This window comes from Macaca thibetana, chromosome 10, assembly GCF_024542745.1.
Source record: "Macaca thibetana thibetana isolate TM-01 chromosome 10, ASM2454274v1, whole genome shotgun sequence".
Lineage (NCBI taxonomy): Eukaryota > Metazoa > Chordata > Mammalia > Primates > Cercopithecidae > Macaca > Macaca thibetana.
The window spans coordinates 53,932,664-53,952,633 of NC_065587.1; the positions used below are offsets into that span (position 1 = coordinate 53,932,664).

General features: G+C 53.0%; 2 protein-coding genes across 2 annotated transcripts in view; both read right to left on the bottom strand.

Moving 5' to 3' along the window:
- The window catches only part of SLC12A5 (solute carrier family 12 member 5), a 39,632-nt gene extending 33,753 nt beyond the window's left edge, over positions 1-5,879 (bottom strand). The window contains exon 1 of the mRNA XM_050806447.1: positions 5,651-5,879. Coding sequence (XP_050662404.1) covers positions 5,651-5,771 — 121 coding nt within the window. The 5' untranslated portion in view covers positions 5,772-5,879. The remainder of the gene's footprint in view (positions 1-5,650) is intronic.
- Positions 5,880-11,243: 5,364 nt separating this feature from the next.
- On the bottom strand, positions 11,244-19,187 carry MMP9 (matrix metallopeptidase 9). The gene is made up of 13 exons (XM_050806463.1): positions 18,931-19,187; positions 17,842-18,074; positions 17,311-17,459; positions 16,893-17,021; positions 16,629-16,802; positions 16,198-16,371; positions 15,630-15,806; positions 15,361-15,516; positions 14,443-14,722; positions 14,185-14,324; positions 13,712-13,862; positions 13,512-13,615; positions 11,244-11,553 (listed from the first exon to the last, which is right to left on the bottom strand). The coding sequence occupies exons 1-13, from the start codon at positions 19,066-19,068 to the stop codon at positions 11,435-11,437; spliced, it is 2,124 nt and encodes a 707-aa protein (XP_050662420.1). The 5' UTR covers positions 19,069-19,187; the 3' UTR covers positions 11,244-11,434.
- Between the last annotated feature and the right edge of the window lie 783 nt (positions 19,188-19,970).

Consider the following 19,970-nt stretch of genomic DNA (forward strand, 5'->3'; position numbering starts at 1 on the left):
ATGTGCTTTCTTCCTTTTCTTGTGCTCAGGCTTCAGGGATGCAGGGCTAGAATGGACTCTTGGCTTGCAACTGAAGGGGAAGCCTCCAGAAAACCTGCAAAAATCCTAAAGAGCCATTCATATCCCTGGAGACTGGAGTATAGGGCAGCACTTTTTTCAGGACCATGGACAGGATCCAGGGCTCAGCTTTACTTGTATTAACACAATTTGTCAGTGGCTTCAGATTGGGTCAACCGTGGAGTTTTCAGCAGCTGACTCAAAAGTGCCTCTGAGGGACCTACCAACTAAGCTTCGCTGCCACTTCGTTTTTCAGATACCCAAAGGACCCTTCAGGGTGGAAGGGTAGCTATTCAGACAAGTTGTGGGCACTGATATTCTTGGCTCTCCCAGAGAGAAAACCACCAAAAGAGTGAGATGAGTTTGAATTGGTGACAGAGGTTAAAAGAAGCCAGGGTTCAAAAATTTTTAAGCATGCCACTCCACTCTACACACACACACACACACACACACACACACACACACACACACACAGCACCAGCAGCAGCAGCAGCAGCAGCAGCACTGTGGTCTACTACTCTGCAGAGATGCATAACAGTAAAACACATGTAGCACGTTTGTCAGAGAAGTGCTATAGAATGAAGGAGATGCTGGGATTTTTCAGTAATCCCAGGTCTGGCATGTTCCCCTGGGGTTATTTTCCTTCATTTGTGGTCCAGCTTTGGCCACTCAGAAACTAAGTCCATGCATGGGGAAACCTAAATTTTAGGGAGTACAGGTGAAGGCAGGAGTGATTCCTCTTCCCCTGGGGAACCCATCTGTCCACCTTCACTAGAGTTCCCATCTCAAGAGCCATCTGAGATTCAGGAGATAGTGGTTCTATCGTATGCTCTGCCCCTAAATTCTCTCTGTATCTCGGCAAAATCAGGTTCCTCTCTGTGGGCCTCGGTATCCCGTCTGTAAAAATGAGTTAGGTTGCATAATCCATGGCACTTCTTCCTACTCTGAAAACTCTTAGTGCTCTATTAATCTCAGACCAAAGCCACATATCCCTTCCTGAGGAGCCCAGACCAAGTGAGCAGACAGTTCCAAGGGGAGACCCCAGCCCCTCCATTGACACCCCTCACCTTTCAGGAAGATTGTGCCCTATTCTGGCCTCCAGCCAACTCTCTGTGGTGAGGTTTAGAGAAAACACATGGCAGGCACCCACTACACTGCCAGCCTGGCACTGGCCAGTAAAAGGTGACCCGCAGCTCGGAGCCCCAGGAACCTGGCTGCCAGCACAGCATCCCCTCCCGACCAAGAACCCTGGGGAGATCTGGGGCCAGGGAAACCCTCTCATTAAAGCAGCACAAGATCCAGAGCTAGGGAGGGTCCTATTTCTAAACTCTGAGTCTCTCAAACTCATACCCCCTCCCACCATATGTCTCAGAGAGAAAAAAGCTCAGAGAAACTGCCTCCTGAGTGTCAGGATTTGGGAACTGGAAGAGATATTATAAATTATTTTTCCACTCTCCACTTATTGTGAAATTGGAGTCTGAAAATGGAAAGGTTCACATTTTCTTCATGGGGTGAACTTGTAACAGACTAGGGACTAGAACCCAGCCCCCTGACCTCCTGCCCAGGACTGCATCAACTGAACCAGGATGAGGGGCTGTTTGGAGGAAGCTAGAGCCACCGGACTGGGCCCTCTTTTCACAGGAGGCAGGCATAGCATTCCTCCTTATGGCTCAATCCCTCTGCTTCTGCATCTCCACTGCTTTACCCCCACAACCTAACCCACCCACCACTAGCTGTAGCCTCATGGGCCCAGGGCCCTGAATGCCCTCCTTCACTCTTCTTCTCCCCAACCCGCATGCCCCATTCTCGGACCCAAAACCTTAGCAGTGAATTGATGGGTCCAGCGCAAAGCACACCCCACACACACAGGGCTCACTGCAGAGCACGTCAACCACCACCGTCTCCGTGGCAACCGGGGGTTTAATTAACAGGCTGCAGCCCCATCACCATAGCAACGGCACCCCAACAGCCCTTTATTCCTCTGCAGACTCAGCCCATCTTCCCTCTTTCCCAATCCGGACCCCTTTCTCGCTGCACTCCCCCCGCCATCGCCACCCCACCTGGAGAACTGAGGCCTAAAGATCGCTCTGGTTCATTGAGAAAAGGGGAGGGGAGAGGAGGGGGATGAGAGAGAAAGAGAGAGCAGCCTGTCACCATGGCAACTGCAGCCCCGTTCATAACCAGTGTGTTGCCATGGAGATTCCTAGGGCTCACCTTGGGCTGAGGTACCGGGCAGTGAGGTTCTGAGTTCTGGCTTGGGGATGGGATGACTGGAGATCTCCTTAGACAGGCTGGAAATCTCCATATCCAACATATATACCAATAACAGCATTATTCTTCCCAATTTACAGATGGAGAGACTGAAACATGAGGTTTGGGTCTAGAGGAGGCAGACAGCTTCATCCTTCCAAATCATCACAAAATCTTAGCATTTTTATGGTTAGAAGGACCCTTAGATAACTTCCTGTTCAACTCCTTTATATGACAGATGGGTATATTGAGGCCCAGAGAGGGGAAGCAATGTCCCCAAGGTCACATCACAGAGCCTGAGCTAGAACATAGATGGGCTACATTGTGGTCTTGCTCTATCCTCCCAGCATAAGTTAGCTCCCTCTCCCTCCATGGGGACACATCCCAACTCATGTTAGTCTTACCAGGTCCAGGGCTCTTTTCAGGGCCCTGACTCCTCCCTGAGAAACTGAGGCACAGTGGGGGATCAGGTAAAGGAACACGGGAGCATCTCAGAGTTGTAATAACTGTCACCAAGTCTACTTCTCTTCATCTAAGTTACCATCAATCTCCCATGACACAGGTGAAGCAAGTGAGGTGTGTGGCCCGCAATCCAGGGTTAGTGGAGGATTTGAGGCTCACCCTTGCCTTGCTTCTTTAACTCCTTATAAGTCATGTTCTCACCTGTAGCTCATCCTCTGGCAGCAGAAAGCACCCCAAGTGGCAAACCCCGCTCATTTGGCCCAGAGTAAAAGATAATACTCCCACACCCACACCATCTTCCCCAACCTTTCCCAATCTTAGACATGCTGCTATCCCTCCCTTTGGGTGAGGGCAAGATGTGGAAAGAGAATCTATCAGGGGCTAGAGGGCTGACACAAGAACAGCTGTGGGAAAGATACCACCAGATGCTGGGTTCCCCTAAGCAGCCCTTGTCTATTCCCCATGCGGTGATCTACCAGAGGGGAGGTGCTTGAGGCTGTTTCGGGTTTAAAAGGTGAAAAGTCACCCAAATCATTGTCCAGATGGAACTTCTAATACACTCCTGCACACAGGTACCCACCCCTCAGATAGACACAGAAATGCACACATCAGCACACCCTTCAACACGCTGGCAAAGCAGTGACACACAGAAGCACTGCGTGAGTCACTGACCACCAAAACTAATGGGGGATGCTCCTCCCACAAGACACACACACACACAGCCTCTGCCACAGCACACAGCATTCCAGGCTCACACACACTTGCACACCCAAAGCCTGGGGACTGTATTTCACTTCGACCATACAGAAGTCTGAGTGTGAATGGGAAAACAGCAATCACCTTGGGACATGAGAGAGGGCCGTCTTATTCCTAAGCCAGGGGATGGGGAGTGAGAGAAGAGAAGGCAGGGGTAGAGAAGCAGGATCCCACAGCCACCCTCCTCTCATCTGATGAGCATTATACACCTACTAAGTGCCAGGCTCTGGATCTGGAACTCAGAACACAAAGAAAAAGGAGATGATCCTTGTCCTTGAGATGTTCCAATGGAGGATACTTATAAGTAAAGAAAATGACTGCCATCCACCAGAACGTGTGCACTAAGGGTGCAGTGGATGGGCCGGAGAGGAAACTGAAAACGATTTTTGGAAAAAGTTAAATGAGCTATAACTTACAGAATGAGTAGGAGTTTTCCTGGCTGATGGAGGTGGGAGAATGAATGTGGACAAGAACACCAGAAGCAAATGAGGAAAGAGAGTGACAGACTTAAGGCTTTGGCCTTTATTTCGCAAGTGATGGGGGGGGGCCTTCTGTGGAGGAAGGCTAGGGCAGGACTGGAGGCAGGGAGGCCAGTGGAGAGGATATGGTCGTGACCATGTGAGGCTTGGAGCAGGGTGATGATGACAGAGGGGGGACCGATGCTGCCAGATTCAGGATAAGTTTCAGAGGTGAATAGCCAAGATGTGAGGACCAGCCAGATTTGCTGGAAAGAGAAAAGGAAGGGTTGAGAACGGCTCCAGAATTTCTGACTGTCAAATCTGGGAAGTTGGTAAGGTCATTCATGAAAATGAGAAAAGAGACAGATTATGAGAAAGATGAAGAGTGGAAGGAGCCCAAGAAATCCAAGTGGCCACAACCAGGAGGCGTTCGATTCACTGGAGCCATTTGGAATTCGAGGCCTCGATTTGGTCATCGGTACAATGAGGAGGTCCGCCAGATAACCCTCTAAGGGCTACTCTGGGATTTCGGCGCTTGGGTTTGCTTCGGGGCGAGCTCACCTGCGGCTCGGCAGCGACCCCTGGCGGTCTGGGGAGGCTCCTCCTTCTCCTCCTCCTCCTCCTCCTCCCCTCGCTGGGGCCACAAGTCCTTCCAGACCCGAGGGCCTCAGGGCCAGGGAGAGGACCCCTGATGAGTGCCCCCTGCGGGGAGACTGTGCACGCACCCAGGATGCTACTTCTCCACCGAAAGCCAGAAGGATCTTTCCCCTCCCCTATATTCTGTGTTCTGCGTGTAACTTCCATTACAAGACTCCTGCACAGAGCCCGCGAGGAAGACGCCCCCAACCCCGCCTGAGCTGGCCCCTCCCAACCCTTCCGGAGCTCGAGCAGACGAGGAGCTAAGTGGGTCCCCGAGGGTCAGGATCAGCGACCCTACGGCATCCTCCCTGAATCTAGCTGCCCAGGATCCACACTAACTTCCCTGCCTCCCGTCTCCTTCCCGGGATCTCCAGTCGCTGTCCGCTAAACCTCCAGGGAGGTAGAGGATTGGAGGATCCGCCAGGCACCGAGGACCCGCTGACCTGGCACCTGCCTCCGTAACCCTGACTCAGTTTTCCTCCCGCCCTCGACCCCATCCCCTCCCTGGCTCCACTCTCATCCTCCTGGCCCAACTCATTCCCCACTGGTCCCGCCCTTTCCTGACCCCAAACCAACCTAGTCCCGCCGCCTCCCCTTTAGGGGCTCCTGACCACTCCCTTCAACACACAGCCCCCTCTTTCCCTACTTCCACCTCCCCACTCTGGTCCCGCTCACTACTCGAGATGTCCCCGCCACTTCAGTGCCCTCCGGCCTACTCTCCACCTTGACCCCGGCCCTTCCATCACCAGTCCCGCCCCCTTCGCCTCGGTCCCAACCCCTTCCCTGGCCCCACCCCTTTCCATGTGGCCACGCCCACCTCGCGTCTGACCCCTCCCCCTTTCCACTTTCCGTTCCGCGACCCCGGCCCCTAGGTTTCCTAGTCCCGGCTCCGTTACCCCCTCAGGCCTAGGGCTGGGACCCCTCCCCGTCCCCGGCCTTGGCCCAGCCTCCTTCAACAGACGGTCCGCCCCGGCCCCTCCTCCTCGTCCCGCCCGGCCCTGGCAGGCCCCGCCCCCTGCGGCCTCTACCTTTGACGTCTTCCCCCGGGAGGTGGCGGGGGTCTGCGACCGAATGCCGGCGGGACTCCGGGTCAAGGCTTCTGGCGGGCCCTGCGGGGGGCAGCGAGGTGACTGTGAACCTGCGGCTCATGGCGCTGAAAGGGGCCAGGCGGCCGCGGCGAGGGCCGGTATCGCACAAGTGGCTGCAGCCGGGCTCTAGGAGGGAGAAAGAGCGGATCCCCCCACCCGCCCCCTGCTAGACGCGACGCTGCGCAGGGTCCTAGTGCCCGCTGTGCTGAGGGTTCCTGAATCTGTCCACTTCGCTGGGAGGCCCTGGGCTCCCCAGTGCCACCCGAAGGGCCTGAGGAGGCCATCTGCAGGTGAGAGTCGTCCCTACAACGGGGGCACCTCTGCTAGGGTCTCCTAAACACCTGGGGCTCATTCATTCATTCATTCATTCGGCACATGTCGATAGCGCTCCTATGTTTCGGGCAATGGTGCGAGGGATACGTCGGAGAAGGAGATCCATTGGCTTCTTGTCCTCAAGTGGCTTAAATTCTAATAAGGAGAAAAAGATTATACGTGAGCAAACGCACAGATGCGATCATTTGAGATTGGGTGTATGTTTAAAACTAGGGCCGTGGGATAATGGGTAAGAGGGTGGACTGCTTTAGGGGTGGTCTGAGAAGGCCTCCTAGAAGATGTGGTATTTGAGCTGCGACCTCACTGATGAGAAGAGCCAGCTATGCAAAGATCTAGGGGGAAGAGTTCTCTGGAAGAAGAAATAGCAAGTGCAGAGGCTTGGGGTGACAAGGAGCCTTAATGTCCAAGAAACAGCAAGGTCATTCTGTCTGGAAGAGAATGAGTGGAGAAGTGAGTGACTGGAGATGAGGGAAGAGAGAAGGGCAGATCATGTGGTCTTCTGAAGGCTTTGGGAAGGAGCCTGGATTTTTTGAGCAGGGAAATGATGTGATCTGATTTATAATTTAACAGGATCATTCTGGCTGCTGGGTGAAGGTTCGACTAAAGAATGGCAAGACTAGAAGCTGGAAATCTAATTAGGAGGCTCCTGCAGACCCCAAGCTCGGGGGTGATGACAGCCAGACTAGAGTGGTGGCAGTTGTCTGATTCCAGTTAGGTTTTGAAAGTGAAACCGTCAGGACCCACTGATGGTTCGGATGTGACATGTGACCATAAGAGTGAAATCAAGGAGAAATCCTGGCAGTTCACACACTGCTGGTGGGAGTGTAGTTAGGCAAAAACTACTTTGGGAAACTGTTTGGTAACATCTACTAAAGCTGAACATACACACATCCTTCAACCCAGCAGTTTTTCTCCTAGATATATACCCAGAAGAAATGACTGCCCGTGTTCACCAAAAGACATTTACCATGAGTGTTCATAGGGGCATTGTTCATAATAGCCCTAAACTGGGATCTACCAAATGCTTGTCAACAGTAAAATAGAGAAATAAGTTGTAGTACCTTCACACAATGGAATACCATCTACGGTTCTCAGAACAATATGGATGAATCTCACAAATAGAACCTTGAGAAAAAAGAGTCCAGACACAAAAGAATACCTACCCTATAACATCATTTAAATAAAGTAAAAAATAGTCAAAGTCTATCTAAGCTGTTAGAAGTAATGACAGTGGGCCGGGCGCGGTGGCTCACGCCTGTAATCCCTGCACTTTGGGAGGCTGAGGCGGGCGGATCACGAGGTCAGGAGATCGAGACCATCCTGGCTAACACCGTGAAACCCCGTCTCTACTAAAATATAAAAAATTAGCCGGGCACAGTGGCGGGCGCCTGTAGTCCCAGCTACTCGGGAGGCTGAGGCAGGAGAATGGCGCGAACCCGGGAGGCGGAGCTTGCAGTGAGCTGAGATGGTGCCACTGCACTCCAGCCTGGGCGACAAAGTGAAGACTCCGCCTCAAAAAAAAAAAAAGAAGTAATGACAGTGGTGCTGGGCACGGTGACTCACACCTGTAATCCCAGCACTTTGGGAGGCTGAGGTGGGTGGATCACAAGGTCAGGAGTACAAGACCAGCCTGGCCAAGATGGTGAAACCCAGTCTGTACTAAAAATACAAAAATTAACCAGGTGTGGTGGTTGGTGCCTGTAATCGCAGCTATTTGGGAGACTGAGGCAGAGAATTGCTTGAACCTGAGACACGGAGGTTGCAGTGAGCTGAGTTTGCACCACTGCACTCCAGCTTGGGTGAGAGAAAAAAAAAAGTAATGATAGTGGTACCCCTTGGGGAGAAGAGGTAGTGATTGCAAGCAGGCTTCTAGGGTGCTGATAATGTTTTGTTTCTTTCTTTCTTTCTTTTTTTTTTTTCTTGAGACAGTCTCACTCTGTCGCCCAGGCTGGAATACAGTGTCATGATCTTGGCTCACTGCAGCCTCCACCTCCCAGGTTCAAGCAATTCTCCTACCTCAGCCTCCCAAGTAGCTGGGATTACAAGGTGCCCACCACCACACCTGGCTAATTTTTGTATTTTTAGTAGAGAGAGAGCTTCACCATGTTGGCCAGGCTGATTTCTAACTCCTGATCTCAGACAATCCACCCACCTTGGCCTCCCAAAGCGCTGGGATTACAGGCATGAGCCACCATGCCTAGCCTGTTGTTTCTTGACCTGGTGCTGGTTACACACTTGTGTTCCATTTGTGAAAATGTCTTCAAATGTACACTTATGATAGATACATTTGTATATTTATTATATTAAAGCAATGATTCTCAACTGGGAGCAATGTTGACCACCAAGGAACATTTGGCAATATTCAGAGACATTTTTGGTTATCACAACTAGAGCGGGGGTTAGTACCAGCATCTAGGGGCTACAGGTCTTTTGAGCTATCTAGGTTTGTACCAGGGCTGCCTGGCCATGAGTCACAATTCCACATTACCCTGCTGCACCCCATCCCCACACTGGGGCCTTCCTTAGCAGAGGGGGCTGACCCTGAATGGGCCTGGCATCTGGCCATGGATCCTGCCACCTCCTAGAGGAAGACACCAAACATGCTAGAAGGTACAGTGTAGATGTATGGTGTAAGACAATCCCCCACAACAAAGTATCCAGCCCAAAATGTCAATAGTGTAGAGGCTGAGAAATCCAGTACTAGAAAAGAAGTTTAAATAACTGATTCCTGGATTTTAGGACTGATTAGGTGTTCAGCTTGATTGAAGGTGGATGATGTTGTCTCTTATTAAGGTGGTAATAACAGAGGAGCACGTTTGGAAGGTGAAACCCAGGAGTCAGTTTGGACCCATTAGGTTGAGAGGTCTGTTTGGCAGCTAAGGAGCCATGTAGAGTAAGCAGTTGAACATATGAGTCCGGAGCTCGGGGTGGGGGAGAGGAGGTTAAGGCAGGAAACATAAATTTCACAGTCTTTAGCAGAGAGATGCTATTTAAGGCTGTGGGCTACCAGACATCACAGGGAACAAGTATACACAGAGCAGAGAATTCCCACGATTGAGCACAAGGGTGCTTCTGTCACCAGAAAAGGAAAATCCACCCAGTGAGGTAGGAGGAGACCCAGAAGTAAGGTTCCAGAGGCAGAGAGTTTCAGGAGGAAGGGCAGGATCCGCTATGTCAACGTGGGGAGAGTTGGTGTGGGATGAGCAGAGAGGAGCTCCTGTCACATCTGGCTACGAGAAGGTCATAAATGGCTTTGAAGAGGGTGGCTTTGGTGGTGTAGTGGGGTGAGAGCCAGGCTGGAAATGGCTGAGGAGAAAATGGGAATTGAGGAGATGGAGACACTAAGTAGAGACCATGCTGTGGGGAAACTTTACTGTGAATGGGGATGGGGAGGGTAGAGAAATAGACTAGTGTCTAGTGGGAGGCAGGGGTTAAGAGAGATTGCAAACAAGCCATGGCGGGGAATGTTTGTACACCAGTGGCAGTGGGTCATTCGAGCAAGAAACAGATGAAAGAGGAAGCTCAGGAGGGCAGTTCTCTGGACTTCTACTTAAATTCCCAGGTGGGCTCTGATCAAACCCATCACCTCCACTAATGCGCCCCAATCTTTCAGTCAAGTCCCTTTGCTAACCTGTAAGGTCAAATTCATATTCAGCCTGGCATTCAGGACTTCTCTCATCTAGCCCAAACTAGCACTCCTATCTTAACTATTCCGGAATCCTCTCCGTTCCCTCTTATCCACCCACTACTACCCCATGCTGGAGTTCTGAGCCATTCGAAGTTCTCCAGACACCCACTGTTTTTTCTCTTCTCCCAGCACTTGTACCAAGAACCCACATTCAAATCCCACTGTTACCACTCACTAGCTATGAGACTTTGGGTGAGTTGTATAATTCTCTGGGTCTCATCTGTAAAACAAGGGATTAGTGATGGGAGTAATAATAGTACCTACAAAGTAATAGTAGTACCTATCTCATCTGGTTATTTTATCGTACATAATGCACATAGAACAGTGCCTGGCACATAGTGCTGTACAAGGGGTAGCTACTAACATCAGGTATATGATCCATATTTTATTTATCCACTGCCTTACTCCTGGGCATCTAGGTTATTGCCAGTGTTTCACTAACAAACAATGCTGCAATCAACATCCTTCTATGTGTTGTCTTGTGCACATATGTGAGGGTCAGAAAGTAATTACATTTTTAGGTTTAGTGGTTCTTGATAAATTACCCTCTAAGAAGATTGTCCCTTGCACAGGAAGAAGCTCGTTGGTCCTTCCTGATTCAGTTCCAGTTCAGATGTCATCTTGATGAGAAACGTTCCTGGACCTCAACCACAACACAGACACACACACACACACACACACACACACACACACACCATTATTGTAGAATAAAAGATCATGCACTGTACACTCCCCAAGTGTGATCCCACCCCCACCACCCATAGAATTACCCTTGTAAATAGGTTAGACTCTCTGTAGGTGAAGCCTGGAGTTGCATTTTAAGCAAGTTCCAAGGGCAATCTTATGCATTCTAAAGTCTAACTCATTTCTCTACACCCAGTGCCCAGTACAGGACCTGGCTCCATGCAGGGGCTCAATAAGTGTTTAATGAATGAATAAACAGGTTGATCATTTCCTTGACTGTAAAATGGAAATAATCACATCATACTTTCCTAATAGGAATGATTGAATATGTTAACATTTACAAAGTGCCTAAAACACTTCCTTTTTTTTTTTTTTTTTTTTTTTTTTTTTTGAGATGGAGTCTCACTCTGTTGCCCAGGCTAGAGTACGGTGGTGCGATCTAGGCTCACTGCAATCTCCACCTCCCAGGTTCATGCCATTCTCCTGCCTCAGCCTCCCGAGTAGCTGGGACTACAGGTGCCCATCACCACGCCCGGCTAATGTATTTTTGTATTTTTAGTAGAGACGGGGTTTCACTGTGTTAGCCAGGATGGTCTCAATCTCCTGACCTTGTGATCAGCCCGCCTCAGCCTCCCAAAGTGCTGGGATTACAGGCATGAGCCACCACGCCCGGCCTAGAACACTTTCTGGCACATAGAAAGTACTCTATCAGTTATTCATTTTTCTTTTTTTTTTTTTACACTCTATCAGTTAAATACATACATGCATACATACGTGCATATACGTGTGTGTGTGTGTGTATATATATATAAAAATAAAGTCTGCTTCTAAAGGTTAGAGAATCCAAGTTTATTAGAAACACTCCAACAAAAAAGGAAGGTGAGAAGAGGGCCCAGCCCACCTCCACTCCTCCCTGTCCTCCAGAACACAGTACCAGTTTGTATCCGGCAAACTGGATCCCTCCTCAGGGTTGGTCCCAGTGGGGATTTACATGGCACTGCCAAAGCAGGACAGGAGCCCTAGTCCTCAGGGCACTGCAAGATGTCATAGGTCACGTAGCCCACTTGGTCCACCTGGTTCACCCCACTCTGGGAACTCACGCGCCAGTAGAAGCGGTCCTGGCAGAAATAGGCTTTCTCTGCGGGAGACAGGCAGGCATGAGAGAAGTGATTCTAATTCTCCCACATATACCGAAATAGGAACAAGATCTTCACAACCATCTCTTCTGCCATTTCTAGAACTTTTTTTTTTTTTTTTTTTTTTTTTTTTTTTTTTGAGACGGAGTCTTGCTCTGTAGCCCGGGCTGGAGTGCAGTGGCCAGATCTCAGCTCACTGCAAGCTCCGCCTCCCGGGTTTACGCCATTCTCCTGCCTCAGCCTCCGGAGTAGCTGGGACTACAGGCGCCCGCCACCTCGCCCGGCTAGTTTTTTGTATTTTTAGTAGAGACGGGGTTTCACGGTGTTAGCCAGGATGGTCTCGATCTCCTGACCTCGTGATCCGCCCGTCTCGGCCTCCCAAAGTGCTGGGATTACAGGCTTGAGCCACCGCGCCCGGCCCATTTCTAGAACTTTCTAAGGTTTTCACATATCACCTCCATCCCCCCCACCTGTCTGTGAGATGCTGAAGGGCACAGACCTCAGTGCCCAAAGCACTGCCACACAGCCTAGCACACAGGAGGTACACCATACACGTTTTGTGAACGAACTAACGAATGAATAGACCAACTATCTTAATGCTCAGAACAATTCATTCAACACTCATTCATTGAACAAATCTGTTCACTCATCAACAAGTATTTGTTGAGCACCTACTGTGCGCTCTGTTCAAGACACTGGGGGTAAGCAGAAAAAAATGCAGGCATGATCTCATATATCTTGGTGCTTACACTCTAGTGAGGCAAGAGACAATTAACAAGCAAACACGTAAATAAATGAGATTGGTTTTGAAAATATAGAAAGCAGCCAGGTGCTGTGGCTCACGCCTGTAATCCCAGCACTTTGAGAAGCCGAGGCGGGTGGATCCATGAGGTCAGGAGTTCAAGACCAGGAGAATTGCTTGAACCAGGGAGGCAGAGTTTGCAGTGAGCAGAGATCGCGCCACTACACTCCAGCCTAGGCGACAGAGTGAAACTCCGTCTCAAAAAAAGAAAATATAGAAAGCTATGGAGAAAATAAAAACAAGTAAATAGATAATAAGCATCAGAGAAGGCCTCACTGAAGCAGTGGCCTTAGCACCAAAACCTGAAAGAAGACAGGGGGACGGCCTGGTGACAATCTGGAGGGAAAGCCTTCCAGATAGAAGGAACAACTGGCACAAAGCCTCTAAGCTAGGAATGACCTTGATCTGCTCAAAGAGCAGCCAGTGCGGGTGGAGCAGAGTAAATAACAGGAGGAGTGGGAAGAGATGAGAACAGAGGCGTGGAAGGTCAGATCCTGTTAGTTTCTTTGACCTTGGAATTCATCTGGGGTCACTCCCAAGACCATTGACCTCCACTCCTAGCCCCTCGCTAATCTCATGGAATATGTTAAAGGTACTGGACAGCCAGTATGGTTTGGGCTGGGGTGTTTATAAAGAAGATGGCAAAAAAAATGACAGACTCGAAAAAGATTTTGGTGACAGAAAATCTTGTTCGCCTTGTCAACTGTTTGGATGACTGGTGAGAAAGGAAAGGCAAGTGTAATTCCAGGTATCGTCCCCATATTACAGATGGGGAAACTGAGGCTCAAAGAGTAGAGAAGTAGTGACTTGCCCAAAGTCACAGAGCTGTGAATTGTCGCATCTCTCACTGTAGCACAGTGCCTGGCACATTGTCGGCACTGTTGTCTAATAAATAAGTTTCCATGCAAACCACCTGTGTCCTGTACTGAAGGAGAAACAACTTCCAGCCGGGGAGGCAGGAAATCTGGGTCCTGGTCTTGGTTGCATCCCTGACTTCCTAAATGACCTGGAGAAGGCCTCTGCCTCTACTGGGATCTTGTCTGTGCTGGGGCATTTGCTTCCATTTCCAAGGGCTTTATCTTCCTCGCTCAGAATTTGACCAATCACTAAGAAGAACCTAGCGTGGTGTCTCACGAAGGGACCCTCCTCAGCCCTCACCTTGGTACTGGAAGACGTCGTGCGTGTCCAAAGGCACCCCGGGGAACATCCGGTCTACCTCGCTGGCGCTCCGGGGATCCACCATCTGCGCCTTCACGTCGAACCTGCGGGCAGGCGCGGAGGAGACAGGTGCTGAGCCGCCAGGTGCGCGGACGGACGGCGCCCGGGCTCCCCCTGCGGGCGGCCTCGGCGTCGCTCACCTCCAGAAGCGCCGCCCGCTGAATAGCAGCATCTTCCCCGCGCCACGCCGGAGGGCCCCGGTCACCTGGGCCACGTCGGCGCCCAGGCCCAGCTTGTCTAGACGCCTCGGGCCCAGCACCGACGCGCCTGTGTACACCCACACCTGGCGCCCTGCAGGGGAGGAGGGTCACATCGGTCTGGAGGCGCAGAGAGAGCCCGTACTCTTCTAGAACGCTAGGAGGGAGATCCCGGCGAGGCCTTTCTAGCCCGCGTGCCCGCAGTCCCTGCACCCCAGGGGCAGAGGCGCTGGGTAGAGCGGCGCGAGGGCGTGGAGAGGAAAGGGCAGAAACTCAGCCGTCCCTACGTTTGCTAAACTGAGTCCGCCAGGGGGCGTATTTTTCTAAAATGCACAAGACATTTCCTGGGTTATCGACGGTCTCTTGAGCCTCCTTGACTGATGGGGATTGACAGGGAGGCGTAGAAGGTAACTAACCAGAGAAGAAGAAAAGCTTCTTGGAGAGCGGCTCCTCAAAGGCCGAGTCCAGCTTGCGGGGCAACGCGGGCCACGTGTCGGCGATAAGGAAGGGGCCCTGCAGCCGGCTCCCCCTGCGCTCGGAGAATCGCCAGTACCTCCTGAGAACGCGAAGAAAGGACGGGCTCTGAGCCTTGGACCCAGGGCCAGTGGGCAGGAAGGGACGGGCAGTCCCTCCGCCAAGCCCCCTCCCGCATCCACACATCCCTGCCTCCTCACCCATCCTTGAACAGATACAGCTGGTTCCCGATCTCCGTGATGGCGTCGAAGATGTTCACGTTGCAGGCATCGTCCACCGGATTCAAAGGCACAGTAGTGGTCGTAGAAGGGCCAGCAGTGGGGGGACCTGTGGGGCCAGCTGAGGGGGGACCTGTGGGGCCGGCTGTGGGGCGGTCTGAGGGGCGGACAGTGGGGGGTCCAGTGGGGCAGACCGTCGGGGGAGCCGTGGGCTGCGGTGTGGTGGTGGTTGGAGGCCGTGGCTCAGGTTCAGGGCGAGAACCTAAAAAGAGACACGGAATGAGATACTCCCTATTCATGCATACCTCTGTACGCCTAGAACATCTGCTCCCCTAAGCCTCTCAGTGAGGCCCCTCTGGCACACAGGCTCTTCCTCACTTAGCCTGCCTTCCCAAACCACAGGACTTTTTTTTTTTTTTTTTTCCTAGCGGCATCCTCTATGGCCCAGGATGGAGTGCAGTGGTGGAATCATAGTTCACTACAGCCTCCAACTCTTGGGCTCAAGGGATCCTCCCACCTCAGCCTCCAGAGTAGCTAGGACTACAGACATGTGCCTTCACGCTCGGCTAATTTTTTTGTAGAGATAGGAGTCTGGCTATGTTGCTGAGGCTGGTCTGGAATTCCTGGGCTCAAGCAATCCTCCCGCCTGGGTCTCCCAAAGCGCTGGGATTAGAGGCGTGAGCCACCATGCCCAGCGTAGACTGGCTTTTGAAGTCACGCCTATCTCTCTCTAAAGTCTCTTTATCACCATCTCTAAGCACTGACATGGCAGCGACTGGGCCCAGGCTCTATTTCCACACAGACGTTGAGGTCCCACCTCTCCCAACCCCCAATTCTTTGGTACTGTGGCACAGCCACGCCCTTTCCCCTCCTCCTCCCATCCCTGCCCCAAGGCCTCACCATAGAGATACTGGATGCCATTCACGTCGTCCTTATGCAAGGGGGGCTCCTCAGTGAATCGGTACATAGGGTACATGAGCGCCTCCGGCACTGAGGTATGATCTAAGCCCAGCGCGTGGCCGAATTCGTGAGCTGCCACGAGGAACAGACTGTATCCTGGAAGGAGAGGGAGCCTGAGACGTGAGCGCCGAGCCAAGCCCCCAGCCCTGGCCACCTCACCACCACCACTGCCGGGAACCCCAGCCCCGGAGCCTCGGGACCCCGCCTACCTTGGTCCGGGCAGAAGCCCCACTTCTTGTCTCTGTCAAAGTTCGAGGTGGTAGCGCACCAGAGGCGCCCATCTCCGCGGCCCTCGCTGGTACAGGTCGAGTACTCCTTACCCAGGAAGGTGAAGGGGAAAACGCACAGCTCCCCCGCCGAGTTGCCCCCGATCACGGTCGAGTCGGCTGGAGAGACCCAAGGCCTTGGATGAGCCAGGTGGATGAGTCCAATAAGGAGCCAGGGGCCGACCCGACAGGGAGCTAGACAATCTTGGTGGCCTAGGGGGCGCTGTAAAGCACTCCTGAGAAGAGGCTAGACCCGTGGGCGGTGCCTGGGACACCAGTACGTGGAAGAGGCGGCCAGCTGAGCAGATAAGGCCGAACCTCCGTGGCTGGGGCGGGGCCGTTGGAAGTCAGGGATGGGGTGGGGGGGGCTGTGGTGTAGGTGGGCGGAGTAACGGCCGTCCTGAAGACCAGTGAGAGTGGAAAGACAAACTGATGAGGGGAAGAGCCGCGTTTCGGGGGCCAATGCGTGATGAGAGGGCGGGGCTGAACCTGGTAGACAGGGCGGAGGTACCTCGGGTCGGGCAGAAGCCGTAGAGCTTGTCCTGGTCGTAGTTGGCGGTGGTGGCGCACCAGCGGTAGCCGTCGGAGCGACCGTCCGTGGTGCAGGCGGAGTAGGATTGGCCTTGGAAGATGAATGGAAACTGGCAGGGTTTCCCGTCAGCATTGCCGTCCTGGGTGTAGAGTCCTAGGGCGAGGGGGAGGTGGGAAAGGGGGAGAAGGTGGAGACAGCACATTTTAACCCCCAAGTGTGTCCTGTTCTTTGACCCGTGGACGGTCTGCAGTTCATCCCTCCTCTCCTCATTTCTCAGATGAGAAAATTGGGCCCAGAGTGCGGGAGGGTGAATTGCAGGCCACACAGCACTAGCGGCAGAGCTGGGATTAGAACCCAGGACCATCAAGGGTGGTGGGCGCCCCCAGCCCTCGGCGCGCCCCCACACTCACTCTCGCTGGGACAGAAGCCAAACCGGCGGTCAGTGTCGTAGTTGGCTGTGGTACTGCACCAGGGCACGCCGTCGGAGCGACCGTCGGTGGTGCAGGCAGAGTAGGAGCGGCCCTCGAAGGTGAAGGGGAAGTGGCAGGCCGCGCCATCTGCGTTTCCAAACTTAGTTGGAACCACTGCGGGAGGAGGGGAGACCGGAGTCAGGGCGGCAGGTGATGGGTGGGAGAGGACAAGGGAATCGGGGCCAGGATGACTCAGAATCTCACCGACGCCCTTGCCCAGCGACCACAACTCGTCATCGTCGAAATGGGCGTCTCCCTGAATGCCGGGCCCAGGAGGAAAGGCGTGTGCCAGGAGCCCGTCCTTCCCGTCGAAGGGATACCCGTCTCCGTGCTCTGAAGAAACAGGTGGAGAGGAAGAGGGTTAGCCGAGTAGTGTTGCGCAGATTGTGCTCTGCCCAAGGCAAGGGCTCCGAAATAACTGCAGGCTGAAATCCCGCCTGCGCGAAGCTCTCCCAGGCCGGCGCCCTGGCCCTTGCACTGTCTGGCAGGAGGGGCCATATAAGCCGGGCCAGCGCGGGCGGGCAAGAGGAAGCCGGGGCCACTGCTGCCTCCACGCTCTCCGTGGTCCTCCCTTCCCTGACCCCGCCCAGGTCTCCTGGATTTTCCCTCCTCGCGTTCTCACCCGCGACACCAAACTGGATGACAATGTCTGCGTCCCGGCTGTACACGCGAGTGAAGGTGAGCGGCGTCACCGCGCTCCACAGCGCGAAGGCGCGGGCAAAGGCGTCTTCAATCACCGCCCGCGGCAAGTCTTCCGAGTAGTTTTGGATCCTGTAGAGTAAAAGCCAGAGGAAGCAGGTCAGAAGTGAAAGGCTGGAGCGGGGCAGCAGGGACGCCCCATATGGCAGAGACTTCAACATACACAATGTTCCCTGCCGTCCACGCTCTCATCTATAAATTGCTTCCAGACTGTTTTTTATCTACTTAGACCTTCACAATGGCCCTGGCAGGAGGACTTGGATTGCAAGAGCCATTTCCCTGAAGGAAAAACTGAGGCTCAGAGGTGGAGACACTCACTCACCCGGGGTCACACGTTAAATAGTGAAACCCAGGGACCCGTAAAAGACAGGACGTGTTCACCGCTGGCCCGAGAGCCAGACCTGCCCTCCCCGCCCCACCGCCGCCCCACCCCGTCCCCGCGGCCGCGGCTCACCAATAGGTGATGTTGTGGTGGTGCCACTTGAGGTCGCCCTCAAAGGTTTGGAATCTGCCCAGGTCTGGGACCCCGCACCGTGGGGTTCGCATGGCCTTCAGCGTGGCGCTGTCCAGCTCACCGGTCTGGGGCAGGGACAGTTGCTTCTGGAGAAGCAGCAGCGCAGGCCCCAGAGATTTCGAGTCTCCATGCATCTCTGCCACCCGAGTGTAACCATAGCGGTACAGGTAGTCCTGTGGATGAAAGGGCACACACATGCCAGATCTCTGACACCTTTCTCTGTCCAGCTGGAGCCAGGACTCCCTCCAGACACTCATGGAGGGAGTTTTTTGTGTTTTTTTTGTTTTTGTTTTTGTTTTTTTTTTTGGAGAGATGGTATGAGCTCACTGCAGCCTCGACTTCCTGGGCTCAAGAGATCCTCCCATCTCAGCCTTCTGCATAGCTGGAACTACAGGTGCACACCACTGTACCTGGCTATTTCTTTAATTTTTTTTTTTTTTTTTTTTTTTTTTTTTTTTTTTTTTTTTTTTGTAGAGACAGGATCTTACTACGTTGCCTAGGCTGAGATCAAACTCCTGAGCTCAAGCCATCCTACCGCCTCAGCCTCCCAAAGTTCTGGGATTACAAGTGTGAGCCATCATGCCTAGCAGGGACTAGCATTTAATAAAACATTAAATGCTTTCCAGACACCAGTGCTTTCTGACGACCCAGGAATCTCCCCTCCCTTAGACATCCTCAGCTCCTTCTCACCCCTGGATGCCTCTAGCCCATTTCTACCCCACAGCTGCATAAGGTTTGCTCCTGCTCACTCCCAGCCCACACTTACCCCCGAACCCTCCAATGCCTCCCCCACCCCAAACCATTTCCCATTTCCCACTTAGGAAAGCCCCATTGCCCATTTCTGGCCATCACTGCTCAAAGCCTCCACAAGACCCCCCAATTGCCTAACCCTGGACACCTCTGTTCTTCAGATATGCCCATCACCACCAACACACCCCTAAAGCATCTCCTCTGAGGCCCTGTGTCCTCTGGGAGACTCAACACCCTCCCGGACAGCCCTCCCCAACTCTAGACTAGGTGTTTGCCCACCTCTGCCAGCTGCCTGTCAGTGAGATTGGTTTTCAGGTCTCCAGGGAAGAGCACAAGGGTGGACTGGCGCTGTCTGGGGGCAGCACAGCAGCAGCCCAGCACCAGGAGCGCCAGGACCAGGGGCTGCCAGAGGCTCATGGTGAGGGCAGCAGTGTCTGACTGCAGCTGCTGTTGTGGGGGCTTTAAGGAGGCGCTCCTGTGACCCCACCCCCCCTTGACAGGCAAGTGCTGACTCAGGGAACAGGGTGTGTGTGTGTGTGTGTGTGTGTGTGTGTGTGTGTGTGTGTGGCAGCCCCAGCATGAGAAAGGGCTTACACCACCTCCTCCTGTCTCCCCTGCCCGCAGTCTCCACTGCCAAGTCAGGCAAGACCCCAGACCCACAGGAAACCACAGGCCCTCAGGGGAGGGGTAGGGTTTTGCAAACTGCAGAGCTTGTGGGAACTGTATGAAAGGGAGGGAGGGGGATGAAGCTGGAGGGATCCCCCATCCCTTGGTCTGAAAGCCTCCAGTGGTCAGTCAAGGGAAAGTGATGGAAGACTCCCTGAGACTTCTTTCTGAATCTAATGATCCCCCTGGCCCATCCTTGGCCTTTTGCAATACCCCTTCCCAGGTCAGATCTCCTCCCCAAACCCCTCCCCACACTCCAGGTTCTGTCCTCTTTTTCCCTCCCTGACAGCCTTCTTTGACTCAGCTTCCTCTCCCTGCTTCATCTGGGGGCGGAAGGAGTGGACTCTGCCAGGCAGGGCTGGGGAATTCCACTGGGGCAACCCCCTGTCTTCGGCAGGCTGGATTTTCAGGGTAGTAAAGGGGAGAGTAGCAGCCTCTAGAAAACAGCAGACATGGTTTTACTCTTTTCCTTCAGGACTTCGGCAAATGTCCTACCACTCTGAATGTGTTTCCTCAAATGTGAAAAAAAAAAAAGAAAGAAAGCGGGGGATGGGGCGCTCTTTGTCCCTAAATTGATGTGAGGATAAAATGAGATCAAACATATAAAATGTTTGGTACACTGTAGGTTGTAAGTCCTCAATGGATGGTAGTGA

Coding starts and splice junctions, on each gene's coding strand:
- MMP9 (XM_050806463.1), bottom strand. CDS start 19,068: ATGAGCCTCTGGCAGCCCCTGGTCCTGGCGCTCCTGGTGCTGGGCTGC. Junction 16,372..16,628: donor TGGCTTCTGTCCCAGCGAGA/GTGAGTGTGGGG, acceptor CCCTCGCCCTAG/GACTCTACACCCAGGACGGC. Junction 11,554..13,511: donor CGACGTCTTCCAGTACCAAG/GTGAGGGCTGAG, acceptor TGTCTCCCGCAG/AGAAAGCCTATTTCTGCCAG.